Consider the following 21226-nt stretch of genomic DNA (forward strand, 5'->3'; position numbering starts at 1 on the left):
AATGGGAACCAACTAAGACTGAACAAAGATCTCCAACCCTGTCCCAACTAAAGCTGAGAAAAAAACCCAGAAAAAGCAGCAGAGCATCTACCTGTACTGTAGGTGGGAAGATCCCTGCAGCCCTATGCTGCAGGCTTAGACCTCAACCGTTTGGATTTGGGAAGGATTGGCTTCTACCTTTCTTCCCAACACATTTAAACCATCTCATCTCACAAACATTTTTGGAAGCAATTTGTACTCTGACGGCGTAGGACATGAAATGGAAAGAGGCTGGATGTCTGTGTAAACCGAAAGCTGATTACTAATTCGTCACCCACACATCAGCTATCCCAGAATCATTAATCACCAGGAGTAGTACATGACAGCTTCAGAGCTTTTATAAAAAGGAAAGCTGGAAGTACTTTTGCAAAGAACTGTAGGAGTTTATTTTTCTTCCAGCAAATTTTCCCTCCGTAAAATTGGTTCTGAATTCATCGTCCACGCACACTTTCCTGATTTCTAGTAACATTTTACATTTACTGGCATGAGGTTCAGGATAACTTGGCTTTTTTTCTCCTCCCCTCTACCCCTGAGGAGTTACTCTGTCCACAAGAAGTAATGGGCAAAAAATGTTTAGCGGTAAGGATTGAAAGTTTAGCTGCTTATCTGGGAAAACAGGGCATGCCTGAAGTCATGGCAATGAAGTCAGTGGCAAAAGCAGGCTTCCTCCTGAGCCAACACTGAACCACTGTTCCCTTTGCTGCTTCATGAAGCAGGCAAGGAAAATATGTCAGAAACCTCTTTCTGGATGTCAGTAGTGGCTATTTCTATTGCCTCTGGTATTTTTTGAGGAGGGAGCAAGCCCATCAGTAGGTAGCCTGGCTGTTTCTGGCTGTGTGGAACTAAACCAGCCCATAGTCAGCCCTGTGTGAGACCTAGTGGGCTCTGGATATTCCCATTCTCCGTGTTGGTTAATCAAGGTGAACAAAACTGGACTTGAACATTTCAAGTTCAAAACCTACATGCATTTCAATAAATCCATCTCCACCTCTGCGTGAGCCACATTTTTAAGGTAGAGCAGCATTCCCCCAAGTGCTCCTGCCTACTGCTGCTTTTCTGGGCACTGTGCTGCCACAGTTGAACTATTCTTGTTCTAAGGTAACAAATCCTCTCAGAGGCCAAAACAAACCTCCCCTGAGGCTCCTTTATATTCCTCCTAAGACCGCTTAAAGCACTTTGCCAGGTACTGCACTATTGTCTTTATAGAAGAAGCCTGCCTTGTCTCACCTTTCCACCTGCTACATCCTCCATGGCTCCAGAGACAAGCTCTCCAGGCCTCTAGGGTTTTCACCCCGACACAAATGTTTCCTTCTACCTCAGCCTCACTTTATTAATGCAATGTTGCCTGTAGTCCCTATACAGAAAGTGCCCAGTGCTGCACTGTCTGCTTTTGAGAGGAGCAAGCAATACCCCAATAAGCTGACTTCAAGTTATGTAACACGCATTTGGGAAATTGCATTTTATTGGAATCATGGCTTTTCTTTGCTTGAAGATTGAATTTTAAGTTATTTTTCTCAGCAATCATGGTGATGGCATTCAAATCACAAGTAGAAGCAGTGAGCCACCTGACTTACAGAATCCCAGGATTCAAATGAAACTATGAATTGCAGAGGGAAATCTTGAGACTGAAACATTTTTAGTATCTTATAAATATCTGTTTAACAGAACTTGTCTTCATTGTGCACCCACAGCCTTAAACTGTAGGCAAACATTACCAACCAGTCTTAACATCTCTGTGTTCAAACAGTTTCCTTGGCTGCGAGTGTTTCCTTAGTGAAGAAATACAGCTTTTCCTTTGCAGAAGGTTAGATTAGATTAATGGTCCTTTCCAGTCACAAAATCCATAAGGCCGTTCTCTTTTGTTTGTCTTTGCAGAAATTTTGATAGAGTTCTCTTCAAGCAGGACTGGCTTTTTTTACACATGACTGAAATGTTGCAGCAGTGAGGGAGAGGACACTCTGAAGCTGATCCAGGGATGAGAGCTGTGCATCTGCAGCAAATGTGGCACCTGTAGATGCATCAGATTCAGAGGCCCTGCACTGTGGAGCCCATGCAGACACCCACATCAACCAGACCTCTGCCAGGTCTGCAGCACACCACTGCTCTCTACACTTTTGCAGCATTTTTTTCTCGAAGACACCCCACAAGAATGGGCAAATTTCCTTCAGGAAAAAAATTCCTGCAAAGTTATAGCACTGCAGCCTTCTGGCTTCCTCCTTTAAAGAACCAGTGTGACACCTGAGAGTGGCCATAAAAAATACCAGCTCCTTAGGGAGTCTCTTGTGCATTAGATATCAATATAAGATTTGCACAGCAGGATCTAGGTCTCCTATGAAAAATCCTACAAGTAAACCCACACAAACACTAAATCAAATTTATTTACATGGATCAAAAGTCTCGATCACAATTCCTGTCAGTTCTGTGAAGCTACATTTGGGATTAATTTGGCCTACTACAATTATTTTCACATCTGAACACATAATAAAATCTCTTTATAGAGATAAATTAAGTAGGGAAGAGCAGAAAAAAAATTATTTACTATAAATTATGAAATAAAACAAGATACCAAAGTAATCTCTGCACAGATGAACCACTAAAATATAATTAGTGAGACTCTGGAAAAGACTGATTATACCTGAAATAGCTTTAACATGTCTTGAATAAGATATGATCTTGGCATACTTTTAAAATTCCTGTTCAGCTCAACCAAAAAAAGAAGAGGAAAGGAAAGGCAAAAGAAAAGAGGACACATCAGAAAGATTGATTTATATGGCCGGGAAGCTGAGAAGATTACTAATGGGATAAAGAACCTTCCTATTATAGGTTACTGTTCTGAAAGCAGTCCAGTATCACAGTACCCTGAAGCACTAGTTCATATTTCAGATCAGATGACAACAGCTGGATGGCCATGGGGAAGAAAGGAATTGGAAGCCCAGGATTTAAAACCATGATTGCCTAAGTTAGGCTGCCACAACAATGACCTTATTTTCAAGTCATGAATCATTGTTAGTCCTGCTGAATGGGACTCCTACCACTTCTCTGCAAACTCACTAAAATGGGCTTGATTTAAGTTACCTACTTTCAAAAATAACACAGTAACTCCAAGCTGTACTGTCCCTTTCCATAATGAAGTGAACTGAACCCAGGACTTCATGTTTGCACTACACAGCTCTCTGTGCTGTAATTTACTTGCATTTAATTAAATGGCCAGAACTTCCTAAGAACACAGTTAGGAGCCTACACACTTAACATGATGGAAACAAGGAGAAAGAAATACTAATTCCAACACCTGCAAATTGTTTGTGTGCATCTCCACATCACCTGCTTGAAGTCTCAATGATATCATCAGCATGGCAATCACTTAAATATGCCTCTCCCACCAATTAGAACTTTATTAGAAATTTATCAAAATCACTTAGATTTAAAAAGCTCAACAGAAAAAATAAAGAAGGTCTTGTGCTACATTCTGAAGGTAAAGTTTGTATAAATTGGGTCTATCAGCAGAGGCTCATCTCACCTGTCAAAGTGGCACACAGGACACAGAAAACAAGTCTCAGGACAGAGATATATTGAATGGTATAGACCAGAATGGAGATGCTTGAATTGCAAATGAGAAGCCAGAGTGGCCAGCAGAGAACAGTCAGAGCTATGTAAGCCTCATGTGTCTCATACCTCTAATTAAACAATCAGCCTCATTTTCTTACTGGCTGGTGCTCACATAAGCCCCTCAGTTTGGCCCCATTTAGGAAAAGAGGTTGCAATCCAGTTTAGGATGGTGGTGGCACGGAGTATGCACTGAGAACCCACAACAGCAAATAAATGCTCTAATCCCCTAGCTAGAAAAAGAAGGGTCTCTTGCCACAGCCATTGCTTGAGACATGAGCCATGGGAATTCAAGAGCACATCTAGGCATGGAATTCATTATGGAGCAGCTGACACACTCCTCCAGTGAGAGATCACACTTCACACACCAACTGCATCTCTGGAGTCACCCCCAGCAGCCAATTCCACCTGCAGGAATCCTGTGCTGCAGGAGCACTGCCAACTTCCCCTCCTGTAGCCTGGCTCCAGGAACACTCAACATTTACCTCTCAGCCTCCTGACAGTGTTACAAAGACGAGCATCACACCTCTAAATGACATTGCTCCTTAAAATACAGCACTACTCCCTCTGCTGAGCTCTTCCCTCTTCACAGACGGTCAGGCTGGACTAGAGGGAAATGGGTAATCAATCCATAGTGCCAGGCTGACATGCTGCAAAAAGTCATGTTGCTGCATGATGCCTTCTGTCTGACTGCTATCAAAATGTGTCAGCTGAGAGGGCCAAAACAGTATCAAAATTGGTTTTCTTGGAAAAGGCCATTACCAGCCATTAAGGAAACTCAGTTTCTGTATCTGTCTCATACCTGTAACCATACTGAGTGAGCTCAAAGGGAAAAACCAATTGTTAAGTCACGACAGAACAGCACTATCATTACTTTGAGCTGAAATTAGTTATCCCAGAAAGGCAGTTTGAAGATTAATGTTTTCACAGCACTCTGCAAAGGCAAGGAATTACGAGTTCTACATCCTGGTAAAAAATACTCACGAGATTCCTCATGTGTTTCAGCATTATTGTCAGACGGGTGTTCTCATAGGATATGACCAGTTGTACTCCAGGCTCATGACCAGCTGACTGAGGACCTAGAAAAAGGCCAGACAGCTTGATTTTTTTAGTTAACAGCTAAGAGGAAGGAGATCTGTAAAATATTGAAGTACACATTAGCTAACATATAAAAACCTGCTGCGTGCTTCAATCAGGGATGAAATTAGAAAAACATGGATAAGGAGTGTGATGGAAAAAAGTGGTCTGACATGCAGTGCTCATTTGTTTTCTTGTTTGTTAACTGCCAGTGAGAATTTCTGTTTACTAATTGCCATCAGTCTGAAATTCAGTGGGAAATTTGTGCTTGAGTGACAAATAATTGGGGTGGTTTTTTGGCAGTCACTGATGACACTATTCACTATTGTTACAGTTCTGTCTGGTTAAAAACACTGGATTTTTTTCCAGTTCCCAAGAGAAAGAGAAAAAAAAAGTAAAAAGGGAAAAAGGAGCAAGTTTCCTGACCAGTTCCAAAACAAGTTAGAGAAAAAAACATCATATATAAATTCTTCCTTCCTCATTCTGTATTTTATGTGTTCCAGAATGGTTTTTATGCAACCCATTCCTTTCATAGATTTTTCTACCAAGGTGCACTTTAAGAGTCTGATACAATTCCCACTGAAAAAAAACCCCAACATTTTTCATTGTCCCAGCAAGAAGAATCAGTCTCATAATGTGGAAGAAATGACTAAGCAAATCCAGTTCCATCTTTCTGCTGGAGGAACTGAGCCAGCTCAGAGTCTTCACTGCCAAAAAGATGTGTCCTTAAAGCTGGGTAAGTAATGTGCTTTACCTGCCCTGCAGAGACAGCAGGGCAGCACAGCAGAGAAAAGATGCCTTTTACCACTGTAGATCAGGTAATGGTGAACACAACCTCTCCTCAGTATCTATCTGATCTCCTTATTTTGTAGTTTCACCTGAGCAGGGGCTGAGGAGCTGGGCTTGTGTCATTTTTCACCACCTGGTCACCAAGGACAACCCAGACGCTGCCTGTGTGAAGTTGTCTGGTTTTACTCAGCCAAATAGGGCTACATCAAAACCACTAATTTACCTGAAAAAGCAAGGAGTCAGTCCTGCTAAGCTTACAACACAACAAGGATGTCTCATGAGCTGGGCTCTGCTCTCTGCTCTTAAAACAGTGAAGTCCTGCTCTCCTTTCTGCACCCTGGGATCTGTCACTGACACACCAGCCCTGAACCCACTGCAGGGTGACATAACAGCATGAGACAAGACAGTGGTAATTAATGCTTTAAATAGAGCACACATCTTCTGAGAGGCAGAGGGAAATGATGATGAGGATGTAACACCAGCCATCATGCATTGGAGTCATGCACTGCCACAGGAGGCTTTTTAGGGCAGTAGGACGTGTCCCTTCCAACCTCAGCAAACATCTGGGCACTCCCTGTCTCACTCTTGCCTTCTTGTCCCCAGAGCTCTTACAGACAACAAGAAATCCAACTCCCTGGTGAGGGGCTTGGAGCACAAACCCTGTGAGGAATGGTTGAGGGAGCTGGAGTTGTTTAGCCTGGAGAAAAGGAGACTCAGAGGTGACCTTATCACTCTCTACAACCTCCTGAAAGGTGGTTGCAGTCAGGCAGGGGTTGGTCTCTTTCTCCAGGCAGCACTGACAGAAAAAGAGGACACAGTCTTAAGCTGCACTAAGGAAAATATAGGCTGGACATTAGGAAAAAGTTTTTCATGGAAAGAGTGAAAAAAAAATACTGCAATGGCCTGCCTGGGAAGATGGTGGAGCCACCACCCCTGCATGTGTTTAAAAAAAGCCTGGATATGGCAGTCAGTGTCATGGTTTAGTTGAGGTGTTAGGGCATGGCTTGGACTCAGTGATCTTGAAGGTCTCTTCCAACCAGGTGATTCTGTGAGTTCTGTGAATTCCCTCTGCTCAACCTTTCCTCTGTTCAGCAGAGGAGGCAGCACAGGGAGTGTTGTAATGGATAAGCCATGCTGGGTGTATTTTTCTGATGAAACCAAATGTGTAACCTCTAGAGTGTACAGAGACTAAAATAACTGCTCAGCAGACACGATGACAGAGGTGTCATGTACTACTGACAGCCAGAGAGCCAGAGTAATTGCCATTTATCCTAAGGAAGGGAACTCAAATGAATTAGCAATAACACATTGTGTACATGCAACTGCCATAATACAATTTTTCCAGGCAGACTGGGTACCAATGCTACTGAGTTTATGATGCTTGGAATTTCAGAATATGAATCCATCTCCAATTTCTCCCCTTTAGAGACTACAGAAATACATTTTTAATCACATCCTAACTAGAGAAGGGCCTGAAACACTCTCAAAGAATTGAAATCTCAGGAAGAAATCACTAAGCTGGGACCTAGAAGACCATGTAACAGCTCTTCATTTGTTGTTCTCCTTTATGAACCTTGATAAATCACTTGGCAAGACTGTACCTTATTTCATTTCTTGTGGTATGCAAATAGGAACAGGGAGGAACAGGAGATGAAAACCCCATGAACCAGAAAATGCTGAGTTTTTTGCCACTCCACCTCTTTATTTTTCTTTTCTTATGCTGTGAGTCCTTTTGCCTTGAATTTGCAACAGGAAATGTAGAATTCTAGACTATTACACACAGTGTAGCACAAGGGCAGTTGTGTTTTAACATAAGGGCACAATTCACTTGTGGGGCTTTGTTAGTTTTGTAAATTGCAGTGAGTCACCATGAGTGGTTTAGCAAGAGCAACAGATTTCAGAGTCTAAATTACATCATCAGAATCCAGCTGATCACCATGCCTTCCCTTTCCTACCAGCATTACCAGTGCCTTTGTTTTTCATTAATTTTTACAGTGCGGTGCTTGTATACAGTGAAGGAATTTCTCTGTGGGAGCTGGTTTTTATTTTTTCCTTGGAAGCAAGAAAAGTAAATAAGTTTCTTAAAAAAAAGAAAAAGGGAAGGGAAAATGCATTTCTAATTGAATATGCAAAATGAAGTCTGAAACACACACTACAGGCACAAGTATTACTAAAATATTTCCTCTTACTATGTGATAAATTGAGTACTAATGGAAAAAAAATAAAAGGAAGGGAAACAAAATAACAGAGTGTAGGAAATCTGATAAATATCGAAGAGAACAGTTGCTTACATTTCATAGTAAAACCCAGTTACTGTTAGCTACACTCAGCTGGTATATTTTTGATTTTCCCACATTCAGTGCTAGATCATATCCTCTTTGAAGTCCAGGTGATTTTTGCTTCAAACAATAATAGAATGCACATACAATATTACTTCCAATCTATCCAGCTTGGGCAGACAGACTCGAGCTCAGGCCCTGCATTTTTGTTGAGGGTCATACTTTACTTGCAGCCCATTTTAGACCAGGACCAAGTGCTGGTTTGTTGCAGGTACAGGACAAAGTTGCACTGACTACAGCTGAAGCAAGATTTCCCCCCAGGGATCGATTCTTCACTCTCTGGTGTTGATGCTGTCAAATACCAAACGAGGACCCCTTGTAGTTTTTTTTCTTTCTGATTCATGCCTGTGTAGCCCAGTGTTCCCAGTGGAAGCCAGCCACCAGCCCTACTACAGAAAATCCCATACACTGCCAGTTTGTAATCTCTTACTGAGGAACATAAACATGAGAAAACTGTGAGTCCTTTTGTTTTTTCAAATGAAGAAATGAAGGCAATTAGCATTCTACTACTACATTTCTACTGAAGGTGAAATGATCTTCCTAGTACTCAAGTGTGCAGTTCTTTTCTTTTTCTAGATGGTCTTTCCTGGCATGCTGGAGATCTACCAGCTCCACATTCTCTCATTTGTGCAATGTTCTCCTTAGCAGTATTTTTAAAACAAGCTCTGCATTACACTGTGCACAATGTTTGAAAAATATAAACAGGGAGGAAGAAGCTACTGACAAAATCAATAGGGAAACTGTAACTTAATACATTGCATTTCACATGTGGACTGCAAAGCAATGTGAAGAAACCAATTGACTAAGTGTCAGTGCTCTGCCATTGGGGAGCTCACTATTATTCTGTATTCTGCACCCCCAGATTTTTCTTAGACCTTTCTTCTTGGTGACAGCCTGTTTTGACATCTGGCATCAAAGAGTACTGGAACCTGTTTGGTTTTCCAGGACTGCTGCTGAATGCCCCAAGCCAACCATCTGCCTGCTTTAGTTACAGCCTCCAAAGTATCTGACTTCATGCAGTCAGCTCTGAGTAGACCCACTGTCCCAGTGCTTTAGTCCTCCAAGCCAAGCAGAGGTGCTCATGGGCAAATGTGACTAAATCAGGAAGGCAACTTGCGGCAAAAGCTTTACATCAAGAGTGAGTAACTTCAGAAGATCAAAACACTATTGGGACATGAGAAAGAGAGCCTTATTCTCCTCAGGGACTACTCATGGGGACTGTGGTTCTGTGTGGAGGGGATTACCATGTTACAATCTCCCTGGAAAGCTTGGATCTCTCTTTAGAAGGACACAGAACCTGTCCCCCTACTGCCCCTCAAGGACAGAGGCTTATATAAACACATGCAGCACTAATTAAACATGCCAGAACTGGGGCTGGGCTGTACAGTGTTATAGCCCATAGCAGAACTAAAACAGTCTGAATTATTAATATTTTCAGGAGATATAAACTCAAGAAAAGAAAAGTAAGGCTTTTTTCATAGACTTTTTTCCTTCCTTTTTTAAAAGGGCTTCTATACAAGTCTGATTGTGAAATCATTCCTGATATCTGCTCTCACTGCCTTGTAGTGAGCTTGGTATAATGAAATGCTGACAATATCCAGGATAATTCAGAATTCACCCCACTGAGAGTACTGATTCAGTATTCATGCCAAGTAAATTCAACACTGATTTCCAATCTCTCTATTGCTGGGAGCAGAGTACAAAATCATAAATTTTAATTTTTATTTTACTTTAGTAAGTGTAATTACCTACAACATTTATAAATTAAAGCAGTGTAAGAGAAAGATGCTGGTTTGATCAAAATTCATAACCTGATCCTATTGGGCATTAATCTTATTTCGTATTGATCCTAACCAAGAGAGAGATGATTTTTTTTGCTTGCGAGGGAAGTTACCAGACCCATGAAAAGATACAGCCCATATTAAACTTGAGTCATTTTTCAAAACAGACAAATATTAAGACCCCTATAACCTCAGAAAGGAATAAAATTTGTACCTTTCTTTCATGGCAACAACCTCTTTCCTGCAGGCTCAGTGAACTTAATTCCTCCCCAGACTGACTACGGCATTACTAAAAGTTTACCTTCAAATCAAAAGTTTTTCTGGGCACCCTTAGCCAGCAAGAACTCTGGGGCCACTTTGCTCCTCCCAGAAACTCCTTGTTTGCTCCCTGGCACCTTGGCATGACCAGACACCTCCTCCTGCCTCAGCTGACATGTGTGTCCTCTGGATGCCAACAGTGTGCAGCATGCCATGGAATAAAGATTTCAGTGAGCTCTCTGGGGCATGGCAGCAGCTTGACTCCAAAGACCAGGTGAAGAATAGAAAATAATTTGTGAAATATCTATTTTTCAGTAGATTTCTCAGGTGGGCAATCAGCACATGCATGGCAGGTGCCCCTCTGATAGCTGAACTCACCTGCTTCCACAGCTCGCCACGAATGGTGCAGCACCCAGAGCAGCTCAGCCCATGATTCTTGTTCCCTGTTTTTACCAGGTCTAAACTTATAGTTTGGACCTCGTGTGCCACTTGCTGGTTTATCAGTAAATGATAGGGATCAATTTTCTAGGCTAAAGGCTTTTGTTTGTGGTTTGAGTTTTGTTTGTAACTTTCCCCTGTGTTAAACAAAGGTTTTGCCCTGTGTCTAGAAGTGAAGTATCCAAACTTTAAAAGGCAGAGTTCTTGAACAGGAAAAATTAATCCCCCTGTAACCTCCCTGCTCAAGGCCAGAGACACATTAATTCATCTTCCCCAGCCACGTTGTTACCCTCACCAGTAACTACACAGTGAGGAAGAGATTGGGTTACCTGGCACGCAGCTTTCATCAAACACCCACTAAACACATTCTTGCCTCTGTTTCTTCATTCTCTTCTTGATTTCACTGTCATTGACAATAAAAATAGATGGCTCATCCTTCAGACTATACTGGCTCAGAACACCAATGTAGAAATTATGATGTTGCAAATTATTTCTCAATTTTATTATAGATTCAGTTCGTGATTTCGCATAAAACCTTTGCACCCAGATTCTCTGTAGTAATTAGGCAGCTGAATATCAGTGACATATCAAAATTATTCTGGGACTTTAACTGCCTTGTGCCTCAGCTCACTCTGATTTTGCTTAAAGACACCTACAGAGAGATGCAGCCCATGGACCCAGATTACACTTTCCTGACACCTAGGACATTGTTGCATTATCTCTTTGATCCTTTGTAAAAGCTAGAGCAACCATTAGTAATTTTCAATAGTCATAATGGGTTTAATATGATAATGGCGTGCCCTAATCAAATAAACTCCACACAGGGGGAATCTTCCAAAGGCTGAGAAGCCAGAATGGGATTTATTTTGTTCTGATGGATTAAAAAAAAAATGGTCCCAGCAAAAGAGATAATGAAACTTCTGTCTGCAAAGGGATTAAATTAACTTAATGGACATGCAAACTAAATATGCAGAGATACAATTCTTTCTGAAATGTGGAAAACTGATGATCTTGGAAACTATCCTATCACTTGGAGTACATAACAACCAGCTGAATTGTTGTGGTGCAGAGTGCAGCTGCAGACTCCTTCATGAGGTTTTATTTTGCCTAAAAACTGAGTACAGAAGATTATTATCAGTGCAGAATGAAGGCAGTGGAAGACAATAAACATTCAAAGTTTACTTTTTATGGTTTATGCTTTGGCTCTTAATGCTGTAATGTCAGAAATTAGATTAAATTAGGCACTGGACAGAAGAGGGAAATGGGTTAAGTATTTAGATAGGCTAAGGCAACAGTGCAGCATCTCATTTAGCAAGAAGTGAATTACCACAGTCATTAATAATGTATGCCTAAGCATTAACATAATGTTCTGTTATTTACTTGCTCCACTCGTGAAAATTACTTTAGAAGTCACCCCTGATTTTCTTCGCTTGTGCAAGCACACATTGTGCTTTGTCATGATTCACATCCTTTCTTCCAAAACCTTTGAATATTTTGTTTTGTGAAACAAGAAACATGTCATAGTTGGTGTAAATAAACTTTTGCTTTGCATATAAGCATGTTTATTCAAAAAGAAACAAAGCAAGGCTGAAAGGAACATGAGAATGAGAAAGAAATCTACAGGTGACATTAGCAACACATTTTCAAAGACCTTGAGAAATCAGGAATTATTTGTTGGCATCCTTTTATACTAAAAAACCCCAAACCATCTAAACACTTCGGACTCACCTTTGCATAAAACTATCAAGGATCATCATTTCTTAGAAAAGAAATAAGATTGGTAATCCACATACCTAAGGTCAGAGATGATGAATTTTCTGCCAAGGTATTTCTGGACCAATTGAGGAAGAAGCTGAGTACAAGCTCATTCTGAAAGAGAATACAAATACTGTAGATAATATCATATGTTGCACTCTGCTCCTTGTATCATTCCCCTGCAAGAAGCTTGCTGGTAATTTTTAATGCATATATTAGAGTTAGCAATAAAAGGGAGCTTTTCCCCTCTGATCAGGAGCTAGGAACCCAGAGAGTGACCTCTGCTGAGACACCAGGAGGACAATGGTGTCCTTTAGCACTCAGGGATGTGCACGGGTGCCTACGTGGCCCCTTTCTATCAACACACTTCCAGACAACAGTGAGCTGCAGGGGCCAGACATTTGTGCTCTTGCTCCATCTCCAGTAGCTCAAGATTTGTATTAGCAGCTGCAAGTACTTTGACAGAGCAGCCCATCTGTGAAACAAAGGCAGGAGAGTGTCTTTGCTGTGTAGTCGGCAGGAAACTTGCCCTTGGCACGGGGCTGACCCCAAGTACCTGACCTCGTGTGTGCCTCCCTGAGGCTCAGATATTGTGCAAACTTCCCTCCCATGGCAGCTTAATGGACACTCACGCTGAAAAGCTCCATACACAGTTAAATCCTACCAGAAACCCACAGGGAGTGAAAGGCAGGATCATATTTCACCATCCTGTTTAAAAGAGTAATCCAGCTTATGTACTGCTATAACTTTTATTTTTATGTACTGACCTGTGCTGCTCTAGTGAACGTATATAACAGGTAGTTACATTCAGCTGGAGAGAATTAAAACAATAAACCAAATCCCCAGATTTCAGTATTTTGCAAGGTAATAAAAACACAAATTCTTAAATGGAATTTTATGACTCTGAATCAAAGCTGGACAGTAATTGCATTTTATTAGCTTTTCATAAAGCCATATTTCAGAATGGCCACTCTTTAAGAGGGTTAGAATTGTTATATTCATGCTGATGTTACTTGGACTGACACTCTAATGAATGGGTAGGACAAGAGACTTTTCAGATTCCAGCATTAAAATGTCACCATTGTTTTTTTTCAGTCAGTGGAAAATAATGTGCCTCTTATCGGCAAGATGTACTTCATGTAGTATTTGTGTTGTTTCAATTTGACAAGATGTACCATAATTTGTGCAAGGAAAAAAGAAAAGGAACAAAGTGACAAAAGCAGCTAGTGAGGAGTTAACATGTGGGTACAGCAGACAGAGAAACAGATGTGTATGTTCAATGGAGAGATAAGATTTAGAAATCTGGATTTATTTTAACAAGTTGCCTTTGTTTTTTTCACTCTACTGTTTGGAGTTTTTCCTCCCACACTGATATTTTCTTTAAAAGAAAAATCGGGGGGGAAAAAAAAGAAGAAGAAAAGGAAGAAGAAGATGAAGAAGACGAAGGAGGGAAGGAAAACCCAACATAATTGTTTTCTTTGAATTGAGTGACAGATTCTTAAGTTATTAGCAGTGGACTGCCAATACACTTGTCTGTACTGAGCATGAGAATTCTCTCATCTGATGCAGACAGCTTAGAGGGGAAGGCTCATACACCTGCCACAGCTTCCAGTAGCTTTAAACAGCAGAGTTATTCCCTAGGGGACCTTCACTTGCTCTTTCAGCACAAGTCCCAAGTGTAGGAAATCTCCAGGGCTGAGAGTATATTTCTGGCAGCCTAGCCTTTATTTGACAGAATGAAAATAAGCAGAGCAACTTAAGTGGCCCTATGACTTCAAAGATCTTGAGAGAAGTAGGCAGGAGGTGGAAATAAAGATACACAAACTGACTTGAAAGAGAAATAAAAAAATTCCATGCTGAGCGGCACAGTGTTCTTTCTGCTCCTTTTCCGCCTACTCTTTCTGCAATAAATGGAAATGCAGGAACCAAGAGGTTTGCAAATGGGAGGTGCAGGGATTGTTCAAGGCAATAATTCCAAAATCTCATTCTAAAGGAGAGAAGGCTGATTAAAAAAAAAGACATTCTTGGTTTAAGTACAGAAGTGCAATGGTGCAGAACTTACAACAGGCATGAACAGGACAGGCATGGACCCTGCTGGTGCCACAGCTTTTGACAAAGCTTTCCTGGCCTGTGGGCCCATCATACTCAACAGGTCCTGAAGCAGCAAGGCTGATGTTGGCAGAAGGAATGCAAAAACTTAATGGAACAGATTATGTGGCAGGAGCAGTTGCAGCAGGGTGTCCAGGGCAAAGTGCTTAAGCAGCAACAGGCAGATTCTCCTGGGTGTTTGTGGAGATGAGCATTTTGCATGCTGTTATTTAAAAGACAGTAATTTCCCCCTGACCTGTGCTAATCTGCCTGCTGCAGGACTCCACCACTTAGATTTCCACCAGAAAATGTGTATCATTATCAAACTTATCAAGTTCCCCCTTTTTTCAGCAGACCTCCAAAAAACACACTGAACTTTCAGGTGATTCCTAAATCTGTGAGACCTCCATCAGCTGGACCCCAAATTAATGTGATCGAAGGACAGAACTTAGCCTGCACCCAAATAGACTGCTAAATAGAAACAGATCTCTCAGAGCTTTGAACATATGTGAGAGCTGTTTTAAGGTGGAGAGAGCCCATTTCTAACCCAACAGTTTTTGTTGCACAGAACTGACTGTGGGTGGGAATCTCAGGGGCCCCATGACTGTCTTGGCAGAAAGGAAGGCACTGAGGATGACCATAAGCACTCACTCACCCTTTCCCCCCTGGAATTCTTACCTTTAAATCAGCAAATGGAAATTCCCTAAAATGCTGCACACTTAGGAAATCCTCCTATCATTTGTCTAACTACTCTTACCTAATTAGACATCAATTTTCAATAGGTAATTCTGATATTTTTTCAGGTCACTCAACACATTAGCCCAAACAGGAGCAGACTGGTGTGTGTGGTCAGTCTGGCTAGAACTCACAGACCTTTTTTCAACCATTTAACTCAAAAGGGACAAATTCCACCTTTACTTGCACTAGGATACAACTGAAATAAAATATTTCTGTGGCCTGGGTGTGGGGGGGGTGGGGGGGGGGGCTGGCACAGCCCTGCACTGCTGCAGCATGGTGGAATTTGTCTGCTGCTCTCCATCAGAGACCAACTAGAAAAGCACTCTGCACTTTGTGAAACACAGTCAGATTTCAAGCCAGATTTAATTTTGATAGAAAGAAAAGCAGCCTCCCCTCTGCTTTCAGCTTTCTTTTCAGCTGTGCTAGAGTAGATTTGGGGTCGTAGAACACCCATGCTCCTGTTATACTTTAACAGGATGGAGAATCAGCAGGAAAGAAAGAAACCAGAAAAAACTGACCTTGGTACAGCTGTTATAACTTCAGGAAAGGACAGTGGAAGAGAGAGGACTTTGAACCCTCCCCATTTTGGCTCTGCTGGATGCCTTGCCACAGGAGCACAGGAGTGGTGGGAGTTCAAGGGACCCACATACCCTGGGAGCCCTTTGTTCCCCATGTTATGTACCTCCAGACAGGCATGTGGAAGCTTTTTTCTCATCTCTGCAAATCCCAGCGAGCACCGGTGAATAAAACAGAAATGAAATATGGGAAGCTCTTATCAAATTGATTACTTTTACAGTGTAAAACATTAGTCACCTTAGAACAATGCTGTGGTCCTGGTTTTTTACTGTGTGCTTGAAAATGAGTGAACATAATTTACAATCATTCCCATTTACATCCTCTTTAAAGTCCTTTTACAAAGCCTATAAGTCACTATAAAGCTGTTTATAGAACCTATCCACAGCTGAAACACCCTCACTGTTTGCTTGCCTGCCTGTACAAGGTTTATCTTCACCTCCAAACTCCTCAGTTAATTTGGATACTTAGAAAATCTTTATAGACTCAAACTCCAAAAGACTTTTTTCTTTCTAACCTACTGTGCACCTGAACTTACGATTGTGTTTGACACTGGAGCCAAACCCAAACTTAATGGAGCCTTACCCTGCTCTTGTGTCTCCAGGCAGTGCACAACCCTCCTACAATACAGTCATAAAATGATGAGCCACTAGGGCAGGCTTAATTTATACGATGAGGTTTGGGCTGCAGCCTCCATCCAGCCCATCACTCAGTTGGAGCTGGGTGAAACAGAGAAAAACAGAACAATGGTCAGCAGTTGTCTTTTGTCACAGACTTGCTTTATGCTTTGAGACCACGTATTTTTGTCCTTTTCCATGCTGCCAGCTCTCAGTTCAGGATCTCTTGGTGCTTCACCACTTTGTAGGTGATATCACTTGGTTGTTTTACCATTTAGTGGAGCAAAACTCAAAGATTCTGGAGATTGTTGAGAATTTTGCCCTGCAGATCTAAAAATCTCAGGTATTTCAGTGTATGCAGATGATGAGTCAGTCAACAGTGGTGCAGCTGGCCCAAAACTAAATATTCTTTTGCCATGGTCAGAAATATTGACACTGGTTTAGGACAATTAGAATGAAATTTAATTAAAAAAAAAAAAAAAAAAAGGTACAGCAACCTTTTTTTTATCCTGTCCTAATCGACTCAGTGTGACAATGAAGGTGGATCAACTTCTGCATGTTAGTGATTGATGTAATGAATACAGCTTGTTCATGAACACAGTCTGGTGAAGGAGTCATTTATAACAGTGCCAACCTGAATTTAAGAAAGGACTCCTATTCTAGGGAATTCAATAAAAGTAACTAAGCAAAGATTATGCTTAAAGTAAATTACAGACTTAAAAAAAATGCCTTGAATAGGGATGGATATGAGCATGTTTAAGCATTTAATGTGGCCCAAGGACAATTATTTCCATCAACTGACGTTCCTGCATTTACTGGATCTGCCACTAAAATTCAGAGATAGAAGAAGAAAAAATTTCTCTTCATTAAAGAGGTGTTTGAAGAAACATTTAATTCCATTTGAGCTCCAGTGCAAATAAGAAGGCAGCTGTTTTCCACCTCTCTTCCTTCATTCCAACCATTTAGCAGAAAAGGTCAGTGACTTTCTGACCTTCTCTAAATTGTAATAAAATTTTCATGATCAGAACTTAGTCTGGACTAAAAAGCTTGCACTTAAGGCATGACTGAGGAAGGAATTTGGATGTAATCTGATTCTTTCTTCATTTCTAGCATTTATAATTACTTGATTGGTAGAACCAAGCATGTCTTCAATCCTGTGTGGACTGGACTAAATTCTTCAGAGCAGAAAATGGTGCCTAGTCATTTAGGGTAATGTGTTTACAGTGACTACAAGTGTTACAAGGGTATTTTTTAATGAAATAAGAACTCTTCTCCCTATCTCAGCCAATACTCCAGCCTACTTTACAGCTACAGAACATTACAGCTACAACTCAGCATAAAGAAATGACTGTAGCAAGAAAGTAAAATGAATCCTCTTCTACAGGCAACTGATCTTCCTGAATTTCTTCACAAATTGAATTAATTATTTATTCCTACACAGTTTGACTATTTCATAGGAATGACAGTTGATGATGCTTGAGAATTGACAACTCACTTAATGGTTTTAGCCAGGCTCCTTAACATTTCCAGAAAAAGGACAAATTTGACTGCAAAATTGTCACAGGCATGAAAAGGGACAAAATAATCATATTTATTTTTATCAAGAAAGCTTCCTAGCTTGGCTTTATGCTCAGACTAAAGCCAAGATGACACCACGATATTTTTGAAAGATCCAAAGTGAGGAGTAAAAAAGAAGGGAATACAAAGGAAATTACCCGCCAACTGGTCTCCTTGTTCTAAGTGGGTCAGGACACATCAGTATTTTCTAAATTTCTCCCACCTCCCAGCAGGAGAAGCATATTGAAGTAAAAATAATGATTCAATGTTTATGGGGTATCAATAACTTCAAAGGTTATCATCCAGAATTGCAGGTTAGCTGCAAGGGGGTCAGCAAGACCATTTCCCACATGCAGCAGCACTTTAGGGATGGGAACTATCTGCTCATTCCTCTCTTTGTTATCCCTTGCCTTCCCAGTCCAGCACACCAGCAGCAGCACAGCCCTCACAGGTGTAAGATTGCTTTCCTCTCCTCGTGGTTCAGCCCTCCAAGCTGTCACAGGGTGGAAAATTACCCTCCTGGGCTCATTCAGTGGCTGTCCCTGAGCAGATCTGTGCAGAGTTACCTCTGAATACCTCAGCCATGGTGGTGTTCCAGGGCTGGCAGGGTGTCCCCAGCACAGGGCTGTGTGCTGCAGGCCCACAAGGGGAGCAGGAAGGACACTGGACACTGGGAAGCTCATGGCCAGGCAGCCTGCTCTGGCTGAGCACTACCCCATGGAGCAGGAGGCACAACAGACTTGGAAATGTTTCTATGTCTATCTCAGGGCTTTCAGCAGTCTAATTTTTCAGCTGTGGATTAGGCTTGTGCACAGCAGTGCTTGGCCCAAATTGAAAATCCATGTACCTTTCAGCAGTCCAGAGCACAGCAGAAGATCCTGAGCTCTTCATTTTTGGGTCAGGGGCTTAGATCTGCTTTTCCTCAGCTGTGACCAAAAGGCATTAAAGTAAAATAAACCCTAACATGAGGGTCAGAAAGGAACCACAGAATCCTCAGGGTTGGAAGGGACCTCTGGAGATCATCCAGTCCAACCTCAGTGCCACAGCAGGGTCACCTGCAGCAGGTGACACAGGAGTGCGTCCAGGTGGGTTTGGAATGTCTCCAGAGAGAGACTCCATGCCCCCCCTGGGCAGCTATTTCAGTGCTCTCCACACTCAGTGTAAAAAAGTCCTTCCTCGTGTTGAGGTGAAACTTGTGGTGTTTTATTTGCTTAACAATCCACCCAAACTTGAGCAGATTATTTGGCAGTGTCAGTCAAAGGAGCCAAGCACCCAAGTTAGCTGTTCATACCAAATGATGTGTAACTCAGTCCTCTATGGAAATCTCTCTTTTTATCCTCTTTGGAAATCTTCTCTATTTCAAGTCAGTCCTCTTTGGAAATCTCTCTTTTTATCCTCTTTGGAAATCTCAATTTCAACTCAGGGCTCAGAATTTATATTCATATTAATAAGAAAATTCCTGTTTGTTTTGCATATGGACAATTTCCTCTTTAATCTCCATGACAAAGTCACAGCTGGGAAAGTTGTATAGTTAGGCAGCAAACTTTTTTTTTTCCTCCTGCAAGATGTTTGAGATTTTGGAGAACAAACATCCTGCCATGCCCTCTTTTGGCTGTCCCTGCTATGAAATCAAAGCAGCTCCAGTTTGTGCTGTGGCCCTGAGGCCATGGGACATGACAGGGCTCACCTGGCAGAGGCCCAAGCTGTGGAACAGCAGGGTCAACCACGAGCTCGTGCCTTGGCTCACTGGAATTTACTGAGCCTCTGTGTCAGCCTGGGGTCTAATGTAAAACACCATTTTTTCCCCTGCCTGACAGCTTTCCTAACAAAAGGCTGCTCACTGGAGGATGCTGCTTTCCCTCAGACCCCAGTGTCACTGTCAGTAATTGACTGTTCAGCTCCTGAAGTGATGCAGCATCATGATTTTACATCTTCTGTGGCCCCTTTGCTGCTCTCAGCCCTGGGTTTTGTGCTGCTGAGGTGCACAAGGCCTCGTGCTGGCCCAGACAATGAAAAGTCAATGTTTGCTACCATTTTGGCTTTCCATTTTTAAACAGGAGGACAACCTCAAACCACAGAATGGAATAATGAATAAAAAATGAGAAAGCATCAATTTTAATGGACACAATGCACCCATTCTGATATTATTGAAACATTCTGGGTTAGGTCTTATGTTTGCAAAACCATTTCTTTGACCTGTTAAGTACATTTTGAATGGGATATTTCTGGGCTGAAAGAATGGAACTTTTCATTTAACAACTGTCAAAATCAGACTTTTCAATATTTCAAAGCTTACTTCTTTTTTTAGACATTACATTCCTCAGAACCTACTCCTTACTGTCAAAAATTCAGTGAATCACTTCTTTTCGATGGCAGCAAAGGAAGAAAAGTTTTTCTGAAAAATGCCCTGCCAGGTCTAATAAACTATTTCTCAGTCATACTTGTCTTTGTCTTAAGTTTTGATGAATGCTGCAGTGGCTCCATCCCAAAATGCATAATTAGAAGATGTGTCACTTATGTGGTTTTGTTGTTTTGTTTTTTTTCCCCAAAACAGGTAATGGAAAATTTCCAGAATCTTTTGGTAAAATGCTACCAGAAATCATGTGCAAATAAAAGAAATACTGGAAATGCTCACATTAGCCAGTTTCCTGGAGCCACTTAATAGCTGCTTCAGATAGAAGTTCAAATCCTTCACTCTTTTGTGTTCAAGATCCGTAAAAGGCAAATGCCATGAGTGGGGAAACCTGCAAAAGAGAAATATTTGTAAGCAGCACACTTGCACTGTATTTGCTGAAAATATTTCCAGCACTACTTAACAGAAGAAAGCCAAGATTTCCTAAGAGGTTTTGCAGGTATGGGAAGGAATTCTTACAAGGTAAAATCACAGTACAGTGACTTACTTTCTTCTAATAATTTGCTGGTAAATTGTTTCATACTGAAGCATTTTTTCTCTCTAAACAATTAATATAAAAAGTAAGTTAATAAATAAACAAATCCTAAAAGACGCTTTGCATTTTATGGTCTCTACATATATCTAAATAAGTGGCCCTCGATGACCCCAAGGAAATATTGCCTTTTTGCACAACAGATCTCTGATCTCAGCCCAGAGTCGGCATATCCTTACCACAGAACATTGAGCACCAAAGCCTTACAGCAACAATGTGACATTTGATGCAATATATCATTGCTTGCATTTTTACCTCAGCTATTTAGAATGTAGATAAGGTTTCCAGAGTAGGTCCCTGATCCCATTTCTAATTTCAGGTACTAGCATAATAAAGATAATAGATGAAAACAAACGATCGTCACACTAACAAAATCAATCCCAACAAAAGCAATAACAGTAAAAATAGCAAAAGTAATGTTCTTGCTGAATTTTTATTAAGATGAATTTAATTTTGGGTTAGTAAATAAATTACACACCCAAAGAATGGCCTTATGTCAATTTTCAAATACTTTGGTAGTTGAAAATGTCAAAACCTCCCATTTTTTTAACTTGAATCATCTTTGCATTTTAGAGACAATGCATATTAGATCAGTCAGAAGGTTAGAGTTTTAACAACACACATAATCA

General features: G+C 41.1%; 1 protein-coding gene across 1 annotated transcript in view; it reads right to left on the reverse strand.

Moving 5' to 3' along the window:
• PIK3C2G (phosphatidylinositol-4-phosphate 3-kinase catalytic subunit type 2 gamma) overlaps positions 1–21226 on the reverse strand; it is a 189114-nt gene that overhangs the window by 15689 nt on the left and 152199 nt on the right. Inside the window, exons 29-31 of the mRNA XM_083859117.1 lie at positions 20288–20396; positions 12118–12193; positions 4627–4721 (exon numbers count right to left, since the gene is read on the reverse strand). Coding sequence (XP_083715243.1) covers positions 4627–4721; positions 12118–12193; positions 20288–20396 — 280 coding nt within the window. The remainder of the gene's footprint in view (positions 1–4626; positions 4722–12117; positions 12194–20287; positions 20397–21226) is intronic.

Source organism: Zosterops lateralis (assembly GCF_965231275.1).
Source record: "Zosterops lateralis genome assembly, chromosome: 4".
Classification (NCBI taxonomy): Eukaryota; Metazoa; Chordata; class Aves; order Passeriformes; family Zosteropidae; genus Zosterops; species Zosterops lateralis.